At 52.3% G+C, this 10431-nt stretch overlaps 1 protein-coding gene across 2 annotated transcripts in view; it reads right to left on the bottom strand.

Annotated features, from left to right (window-relative positions):
- The window catches only part of ZFP37 (ZFP37 zinc finger protein), a 45990-nt gene extending 44041 nt beyond the window's left edge, over positions 1-1949 (bottom strand). The window contains exon 1 of one of the 2 annotated variants that reach the window (XM_045042581.1): positions 1571-1949. In XM_045042581.1, coding sequence (XP_044898516.1) covers positions 1571-1765 — 195 coding nt within the window. In that variant the 5' untranslated portion in view covers positions 1766-1949. The remainder of the gene's footprint in view (positions 1-1570) is intronic. The other variant, XM_023242576.2, reaches the window with a different exon arrangement.
- Between the last annotated feature and the right edge of the window lie 8482 nt (positions 1950-10431).

Consider the following 10431-nt stretch of genomic DNA (forward strand, 5'->3'; position numbering starts at 1 on the left):
ATCTGTTTCCAAACCCCTATCATCTGTCTCCTTTCTGTTGAAATGGAAGACGTGTCCCTTCTGTCACTGAAGGCCAGTTTCTCCACTTATGCTTTGGATCCTATCCTCAACTACTTTCTTGAGGATTTCACCCCCTGCAATTAACCTCTCTCTTTTGTGCCACCTATTTTTCCCTTTCTACTGAATCGTTCCTATTGACATACAAAGTTGCCTTAATATCATTCATCCAATGAAAACTGTCTCTTAATCACATGTCCCATCCAATGCCAATGTATTTGCTCCTTTTACCAGCAAAACTCCTGGTGTTGTCTATACTCTGTCTCTATGTCATCACCTCCATTCTTTCGACTCATTCCAACAGGATTTTACCCTCATCGCTCCACGAAAAAAACTCTTCTTAATCAAAATAACCATTGAGCTACATCTTGCCAAAGTCAAATTCTCTGCAGTGATAAGTCTGGGACTCACAAGAGCTTATGACACAACTGACTCGCATGGTCTTGAAAAGCTTTCTTCTTTAAGCTTCTTTGACATCACATTTACAATTTTCATCATATCTCAGTGGCTACTCCTCACTCTCCCTCTTTTTCTGTTCTTTTCCAAACCTCTAAATGTAGGAGTGACCCAGAGCTCTGTCCTTGGTCCCTCTTTTCTTCTCTATCTGCGTCCCCTCTGCAGGTGACCTCATCCAATCTTATGGCTTCAAGCACCATCTTTATGCTTGACGTCTTTCATTATGAATTCTCCAGCTCACACCTCTCCGAATTCTAGATTCATGCATCTAATGACTATTCAACGTCTCTACTTGGGCATGTAATGGGCGTCTTGATGTGGCCAAAGCAGAACCACTGTCATCCACTTCTGGCTCCCATTTATATCCACCAAATCTGGTCGTCTTCAACACAACCCTTTCGCAGAAAAAGGAAGCACCCTTTATCCGGTTCCTCCAGCCAAAAGTCTAGATGTAAAATCTTGATTCTTCTCTTCCCCCATGTTTCCTATCAGCTCATCAGGAAGTCCTACTGGCTCATCTCTAGATGTATTCTGAATCTGATTTTTCATTCCCTTGCTACGACCCTATTCTAAACCATCATCATCGCTTCCCTTTCACTATTCAATAAACTGCTAAAGGACCTCTGCACACAGACAGGGACAGTCCGGTCTCCAACTACCACAGGCACCGTAATAGACTCCCAAAGACCACACATTGCCACACACCTCCCCAATCTCTGACACACCACGAAGCCATTTCTGATCCCCACAGCCTTCCAAGCCATGGCCTTTCGGGCCGCCCCACCCCCACCCCGCCCCCCGCCATCACTGTCATCGCAGATACCTCGAAACACGGAGTTCCTTAAACTGTGGCACCCACGGACCGCGCAGGCCCCCCATCACTGCCCCACAGATTCCCCCAGCACGCTGACCACCCCTCCCCCCGCCAGAAGACCCTCCAGCCTCGCCCCCAATTCCCAAATCGCTCCTCTCAGAGACGGCGGCCACCCTCCAATCACGGACCCCCAACTAGCCCACCGCGGACCGCCCGGCCGCCCCGCCCCGCCATCGCGCTCACCGCGGCGCTGCCCCCCGGCTCCGACACGGCCATGTCCGCGGCACACCCGGCCCCTTCGGCCGTTCCCGCACCCCTCCTCCGGCCCACGCTCTCCTGCTTTGTGAGGATCGGGTCGCAGGCGGAGGCCGACATGGCGGCTGCTCGAAGCGCGGCCTTAGCGAGCCCGGCGCCTGCGATGGCGGCGCCCCTGGGCATCGCGGGAGGGCGCGGCCATCTTGACCGAGGCCCCGCCGTACAGCGGGGGCTCAGCGCTCCCGGCGCGCGCGCGGGCGGGTGGCCCCGGGACGCCGCGGAGGGTCCCGAGAGCTGAGCTGCGAGGCGGCAGGAAGCGTGCTCAGGGACCCACTGCACGGTGCCTCGCGGCGCTCGACACCCCAGCCCCGGCGTCCGGAGGCTCGGCCACGCAAATGCAGAATTCGGAGTCGCCTTCCTGAATCCGTCACTGCAGCCGGTTGCCGGGAACCCCGCAATCACGAGGCCCAGCGCGGGATCCAGACAGCCAGGATAGTAAGAGAGATTGAGGAGGAAGGAGAAAAGGCCCGATCGCTCAGACACCATTGTTTCATAGGGAGAGAGCACTAATCGTCCAAATACACGTCTTTACCTTTACGGCATAAGAACAATGAGGGGAAAAAAATGAAGCAGCAGGTTCAATGAACACATCACTCCTCAGTGAGGTCAGCTGAAGCCAAATAATCGAGCAATTGGAGCAGAAATAATTTCTCAATGAGCTATTTGGTGTACCGACGCCGTTCATTTAACAATTATGTGTTGAGCTTTTACTTTGTGCCGGCTAAGTTGCTGTGCAATGCTAGGTAATGGGGAAAGAGTGGAGACCCAGGTGGAAACAGCCTTTGTTCACCCTGATGGAATTTACAATGGGGCAGCGGGCTTGTGAAGTTATCCCAAATATGTGGTTGCTTTTTCCAGAGTCAAACGCACCTTCCATTTAGATGAGTGAACAATTAGTTATCCCTCAGCAGTGGCTGCATCGCGGGCTCAATCTTTAGTCTGAATACAATTCTCAGTGCACCTTCGCTGAGCTCATGAGACTCCTTAGGCCACCTAATTTCAGGACAGTTTTCTGCCTAGTCTCCCCCATCCTATTATTGAAAAAGTTTTTCTAACAATAATTTGTTGTTGTTGTTCCACAAATCACAGTGGTGTGTTTCTCATTTATTTTCCAACTATCCCAACAATGCTTTCCCTAGACTTGTGGCATCGATTCTAGAGCCTAGCAAAGTATGTTGTAAATATTGTGATAGGCAGAATTCTAATATGGCCCCCATTATCTCTGCCCCTGTTATCACACCTTTAAGAGATCCCCTCTCTTTCAGGAACCTGTGATCTCACACCCATATAAGATCCCAAATGAGTTGACATTGAGTTCATAAAAAAGTGGAGATGATTCTGGGTGGACCTGACCTAATCAGGTGAGCCCTTGAAAGAGACTGGACCCTTCCTGAAGTCAGAAATTACAAATAGGAACAGGCCTGTGGAGGGGCCACACAGCAAGAACCTGAAATCAGCCTCTCAGAGCTGAGAGTGGTTTTTGGTCTACAACGAGCAAGACAACAGGACCTCAGTCCTCAACAGCAAGGAAATGATTTCTACTAACATCCTGAGGGAGCTAACAAGCATATCTTTCTCTAGTGGAATCTTTAGTACACAACTCAGCCAGCAGCTTGAATTGAGCTTTGTGTGACCTCGTGTGGGGAATCCAGCCATGCCACCATCAGACTTCTGACCCACTGCAACACTGAGATAATAAATTTGTGTTATTTTTGAGAGAGACAGAGACAGAGTGTGAGTGGGGGAGGGGCAGAGAGGAGGGAGACACAGAATCCAAAGCAGGCTCCAGACTCTAGGCTGTCAGCACAGAGCCCAAAGTGGGGCTCGAACTCATGAATCACATGAACCAAGAGATCATGACCTGAGCCAAAGCCCGACGCCCAACCGACTGAGCCACCCAGGTACCCCTGATCATTTCTTATGCAGCAAAGACTCAGTGAAAAATGAAGACGGGGGTGCCTGGGTGGCTCAGTTGGTTAACTATCCGACTCCAGCTAAGGTCATCATATCACAGTTTGGGAGTTCAAGCCCTGTATCTGGCTCTGTGCTGACAGCCCAGAGCCTGGAGCCCGCTTTGGAATTTGTGACTTCCTCTCTCTCTGCCTCTCTCCCACTCACACTCTGTCTCTCTCTGTCTCTCAAAACTTAAAATAAATGTCAAAAAAAAAAAAAAAAAAGGGACACAGCCCTCTTCCCTGTGTTCCAGACTGAGCATTTTTCTGTCCTTGTACCCTGGGTGTGAGCAGTTCCTTCCCATGCTCCTCAAATACAGTCCTTACTTAAATTGATCCGATGTTACAATCCCAGTGTTCCAATATTTACATTAAAAAAATAGCTCTCTAGCGTCTGGGTGGCTCAGTCGGTTAAGTGTTTGACTTCAGCTCAGGTCATGATCTCAGGGTTTGTGAGTTCCAGTCCATTGTCCAGCTCTGTGCTGACAGCTCAGACCCTGGAGCCTGCTTTGGATTCTTTTTCCCTCTCTTTCTGCCCCTCCTCTGCTCATGCTCTGTTTCTCTCTCTCTCTCTCTCTCTCTCTCTCTCTCTCTCTCTCTCTCTCTCTCAAAAATAAATAAACATTAAAAAAAAAAACAACTTAAGAAAAATAGCTCTTTCTATCTGCTTACAGCTAGTTCAGAAAGAAGAGAGCCAGGCCAGTTTCTGTGGGCTTATGACATAGTATTCATTAACATATTGAAACAAATTCCAACAAATCTATACATGTAATGCTGTTCTAAATTGGAACAGTTCTCCAAGCCCCCCTAATTCTAGTAACTGACCAGTATTCCTCAGATACCCTTTGGGGAGCGCGGTATTGAGAGAAAGAAATGGGTGGAAAAGATAGGAGAAACAGGATAAGGATATTCGCTGCACTGAAGAGGAGGAAGAGCAAGGAAGAGAGAATGGCAAAGACAAAATGAGGTAGTAAAGTCACTTGGTGGGAATAGGATGGTGACCAGAAACTCTTCAATTTAGAAAAAAAGTTCCATCATTTCTCCACATGGCAGAGTGAATCCATTTCCTAATTCAGGACAAATAGGAAAAGAGAACATCTTACAATTAATTTAATTCTGTAAATACAATAAGGATCAATTGTGGATTGCTATTTACATGAGAGTTTCTGTACATGGTAAGACATTTTCAAGTGAGTAAAAAAGTCATAATATCAAAGAGACCCCTGGAAAAGTGTCTCTGCTTCGGATCAACTCTAGTATTTCCTTTGCTATCACCTGACCTTACTGGATATATATATTTTTAGGTACCTGAGTTTCTAACTCTGTCTCCTAAATTAGCCTGTATGTTACTTCTTAACTATGTAGAATTTCTTACAATAGTCTCTAGGAAATGTCCTACAAACTGATCTCCTACTAAGGTTTTCCCAGAAAAGGAAAGAGAACTGTGTGAGCCTGTGTATCAATGCCTCCTCATTCATTCAATAATCCAAAAAGCAATAAGTACTCATTGGACATCTGTTGTACACCAGACACTATGATAGGCATGTGGATACAATGATGAGAAACAATGTAAACACAGCTCCTACCTGCAGGGAGCTGAGGATCCAGGGGAGCAGAGCACTATTATTCCAATGAGCACACACTGAAAAGGCGATAGCAAAACTAGAGAAGTGCTTTTGGAAATACACAGGGTGCCAGGAGAGCTTGTAACCTAGTCTCCGCATATTTGGAAACTTTCTCTGAAGAGAGGACATTGAAATTGATACCTGAAAGGTGACCAAGAGTGGCCTGAGACCACATTTCAGAGGGAAGGAATTGCATGTGCCAAGGCCAGGGCCACCTCCTAGCCCTCACCTTCACAAAGAAGACCGTGGAACCTTCCCGACCTGCTCTGAGAGCCCTCCCGGGTCTTCACGGACCTCTGTTCCTCCAGCCTTTCCAGGGTCCTCCCCCAGCCCCTTTCTCTGCAAGGCACAGGAATACACCTTCCCTTGCAGAAAACACCTTCATATTTTCTGGCGAAAGGGCCTCGCCTCCCCAACTTCTCATTCCCCGGGCTCTTGCCACGGTAGCCCGCCCCACGTCGTCCACGAACATCACTCTCTTTTATTCAGAGGAAGAGATGAGGGGAGAGTCAAGAAGGAGTGGGGTGCCACGGGGGCAGGAAACTTTATGAATACGCAGGCGGATCCAGAGTGGAACAGGTGAGGCTCTATGTGTCCCAAGGAATTCCTCAAGAGGAGGGACTCAAGGTCAGGGCGTTGACGTTGGGGGTGTAAGGACTGCCAAGTGGCAAGCTAGCGATGTCCCATGTCTCGTTTGGAGTGCTCGTTCTACGGGTTTGTAGTACATCTGTGAGCATCTCAGTGACGTGTGCGGGACACAGACTGTGCGTTCTAGGGTTACAAATAAAATCTCTTTAGTGTTGATACAATGAAGCGCCGAAATAGGAAAACCAAAGATGAATAAAAGATTCAGAATAAAAGATTCAAAAGAATACACTGTCACAGTGGCAGAGGTCTGAAGTAGCAATAACTTTATTGGAACACATGTAAACGTAGGGATCCATAAGGAAGGAGACACGTGACTTCCGTTCCAGCATGAGAAACCCTGCAAGGTCCCTCACACATCCAGGCTGCTCATTGGTCTCACAAGATCTGTTGGAGATACCTTCTAGGTGTTCGTCCTGAAGAAACCCAATCTCCAGTAACCCCACCCCCCCAAACAAAACAAGTGTGTTTTTTTGGAGTGGCGGTCACAACAGGTACACACACACACACACACACACGCGCGCGCGCGCGCGCGTATACATGAGGCGTTGTATTTTTGAAATAAAACAGGAAAACACCTAGCGTGAGAAGGCACCAATCCCGTCCCTCACTCCAGCGACCTGAGCCACCAGAGGAAAAGAAGGGTTTTGCTCCGAAGGCTCCCGTTCGCGGGCCGTCTTCTGGAAACCTGGCCGCGCCCCTGAGCTGGCACCGGGTGGGAGCCGAGCTGTGGTCCCACCTAAACCCGATTCGCGGACCGGCGCGTCTGGGCCAGGTTGGGCCCGAGCTCGTCGCGGCGGTGCGCGCCGCGTGGCCGGCCGCGGACGCCTGCCCCCGAAGTGGGGCGCGCCGATCCGACCGGCTGGGACAGAGGGGACCCCTGATCGCCACCTCCCCCCACCCCCCCAGATCGGGCCCCCTACGGCCGGGCGCCGCGGGCGCCGAGGGCGGCGGGCGGCTGGCCGGCGGGCCCGGGCTGCTGGGCGAGCAGGGCGTGGAGCAGGGAGGCCGCCCAGTGCAGGGTCGCGCCCGCGTGCGCCAGCTGCCAGGAGAGCCAGGCGCGCTGCGAGGCCGAGGGCTGCGTGCAGCGGGTGGGCACAGGCAGGAAGGCGCCCCCTGGAGCCCGCAGCTCGTCCAGGCCCACCGCCAGCGCGCCCACCCGGTCAAAGAGCCTGCCGGTGACCACCTCCAGGGGCTCGCAGCGGAGGCGCTTTGGGGAGGCGGGCCGGGCCTCGCGGCCGTCCTGGCAGCGTCCGCGGTGCGTGGTCCTCACGGGCGATCTGCGCCGGGACCTCCGGTCCTTGTGGCGCCACGGAGAGTGGGCGGCACCTGCGCGGGAGAGCAAAGGAGAGCGGTTTCGGTGAGCGCCCAGGCCCGTGGGGATCCCTTGCCAAGGTCTCCGCCGCCCCTTCCGGGTCTGGACTACCCCGCCCCCACTGGCCACCCCACCCACTGTGCCCCAGCACCCCTGACTCTGGCGGCCCCTTCCAGGATCTGGTGGGAACCGGTGCCAAGGCTTGCACGCCTTCCCCCCAGCCCTGAAGCGCTCTAGGAGCACCTCACCCTGGCGGTGTCTGTCTCCTCCCCCGGGGGTACCCGGCTTGCCACTCAGCCCCCACCCAACTCACTACGTCGTCAGCTCTGCAGAGGGCCAGCCCAGAAACCTACCTCTTGTGCCATGACCTCTTGGTCCTTCTGCAGGGCAGTCACACCGGTGGTCTCTTCCCCGTTGGGCCGGAGACGGTCCTCCCCTTCCCTTCTCCTGGCAGCATCCATTTTCTCTGGAGCGATCGTCCAGGCAGCCATCGGGGCTTCTCCCTCGCTTGTGCCCGGAGCCCTTGGTCTCCCGGCTCTGCCTGGTGATCGCTGTGAGTGGAGAGGAGAGGAATGAGTGGTCTGTGGCCTAACTCTGGACTCCGGGGTTCAGTGGATTAGAGGAGGTTCCAAGTCTGACCCTGGTCGCTATTAGCCTCACCCCCACAGGCCGGTCTCCAGGGCCCAGCCTTCTCTGTCACTGTCTAGGTGCCCGAGCCGCCTGGTACGCATACTCCAGCAGATGGTCCCTCAAGTTGGCAGAGCCCATGACCACAAGGAATCTGACCTTGGTCTTGGGTTTCTCCCGCCACTTTCAGCAGTGTAACCATCAAAGGTAAAATCTTCCTGGGTGTGAAAATCAATGAGGGGAAGCTCATTTAAAATCCAGTTGGGGCGGTGGGGGTGGGGCTGGGAGGCTCGGTGGGTTAAGGGTCCCACTTCAGCTGGGCTCAGACCCTGGTCTCAGGCTCCTTGGGTTCAAGGCCCGTGTCAGGCTCTGTGCTGGCAGCTCGGAACCCGGATCCTACTTTGGATTCTGCGTCTCCCTCTCTCTCTGCCCCTCTCCCTCCCCGCTCTCAAAAAAATTTTTTTTCTGTAAGTAAATAAAATCCAGTCGGGAGGCCAGAAGGGGTTGTTCTCACACCACAGCACTGTCGCCAAGTACAGGATCACCAAATACAAACCCCAAGAGGAAGGAAGAGAAGAGACACGCATCGCTTCTCCTGCAGGACTGGATTAGCCCAGCAACTCAGCCGATGAAAAGCTAGTGTGCCATAGCTTTCACGTTCAGAATTGCAATACCCTGAGATTCCCCGATAAACCCATTTTTTGCTGGCACAAAAGGTGACTTTTACCTGTAAGGTCAACAGGGGCCTGCTGCTTTGCCCATCGCCACCCAATCTCTTGTGCCTCCCAAACCCTCACAGCCATCAGGCCAAAGCCACCCTCCCACAAGAGAAGCTGGAACCCTACCTCCTGTGCTCTTCCAGTCCCCTCTGGCCTCCACGATCCCATTCTTTCTCTGTCTTTCATAGGAACGTGGATCTTCTCCTCTCTCTTCGAAGGATGGGCTTGCCTGGGAGTAACTCCCTTTGTAATTTCTGCGGGAGCAGCCCTGTCTCCTCGGGTGCTCCTGGCCAGGCCTCCCTCCACTCACAGCCGATTCCATTTCATCCAAGTCTCCTACCTGAGCCACACGTCTGGACGCCCAAAGACTGCAGGAGGCAATGGCCAGGCGGGCAGAGGGCACGGTTTTATATGAAGTCCCCAGGGGCCCATGGCCCCTCCTCCGAGGGCCTGCTGGGAGCAGGACCGGACCACACCCAAGGCAGGGGAAGCTATGGGTTGGATTAGGTCTTCTATGGGCTCTCAGTCCTTAAACTCTTCAGCTGGTAGCTTCTGAGCATTCTTCTTGCAGACGTTGGCAAAACCAGTTGGTTCTGTGCTGCATGTTGATTTCAAAGAAAGTACAACATTTTGTTGTTTGTTTTGAGTTGGGGTTTTCATATTTAATAGTTCTACATGAAATCAGTGTTATAAAACTATGTTAGACTTAGGTACACAAAATATAACAAATATATGTGTAATTAAGTTTATAATATATATTTGGTTATATTTCACATATATATTATTTGTTTAGTGGAGAGTACAATTCTTCCATTTTGAATCACCCATAGAGGACCTAATCCAAACCCTTGGCTTCCCCTGCCTTGGGTGTGGTCCGGTCCTGCTCCCAGCAGGCCCTCGGAGGAGGGGCCATGGGCCCCTGGGGACTTCATATAAAACCGTGCCCTCTGCCCGCCTGGCCATTGCCTCCTGCAGTCTTTGGGCGTCCAGACGTGTGGCTCAGGTAGGAGACTTGGATGAAATGGAATCGGCTGTGAGTGGAGGGAGGCCTGGCCAGGAGCACCCGAGGAGACAGGGCTGCTCCCGCAGAAATTACAAAGGGAGTTACTCCCAGGCAAGCCCATCCTTCGAAGAGAGAGGAGAAGATCCACGTTCCTATGAAAGACAGAGAAAGAATGGGATCGTGGAGGCCAGAGGGGACTGGAAGAGCACAGGAGGTAGGGTTCCAGCTTCTCTTGTGGGAGGGTGGCTTTGGCCTGATGGCTGTGAGGGTTTGGGAGGCACAAGAGATTGGGCGGCGATGGGCAAAGCAGCAGGCCCCTGTTGACCTTACAGGTAAAAGTCACCTTTTGTGCCAGCAAAAAATGGGTTTATCGGGGAATCTCAGGGTATTGCAATTCTGAATGTGAAAGCTATGGCACACTAGCTTTTCATCGGCTGAGTTGCCGGGCTAATCCAGTCCTGCAGGAGAAGCGATGCGTGTCTCTTCTCTTCCTTCCTCTTGGGGTTTGTATTTGGTGATCCTGTACTTGGCGACAGTGCTGTGGTGTGAGAACAACCCCTTCTGGCCTCCCGACTGGATTTTATTTACTTACAGAAAAAAAATTTTTTTGAGAGCGGGGAGGGAGAGGGGCAGAGAGAGAGGGAGACGCAGAATCCAAAGTAGGATCCGGGTTCCGAGCTGCCAGCACAGAGCCTGACACGGGCCTTGAACCCAAGGAGCCTGAGACCAGGGTCTGAGCCCAGCTGAAGTGGGACCCTTAACCCACCGAGCCTCCCAGCCCCACCCCCACCGCCCCAACTGGATTTTAAATGAGCTTCCCCTCATTGATTTTCACACCCAGGAAGATTTTACCTTTGATGGTTACACTGCTGAAAGTGGCGGGAGAAACCCAAGACCAAGGTC

This window comes from Felis catus, chromosome D4, assembly GCF_018350175.1.
Source record: "Felis catus isolate Fca126 chromosome D4, F.catus_Fca126_mat1.0, whole genome shotgun sequence".
In the NCBI taxonomy this organism is placed as follows: domain Eukaryota; kingdom Metazoa; phylum Chordata; class Mammalia; order Carnivora; family Felidae; genus Felis; species Felis catus.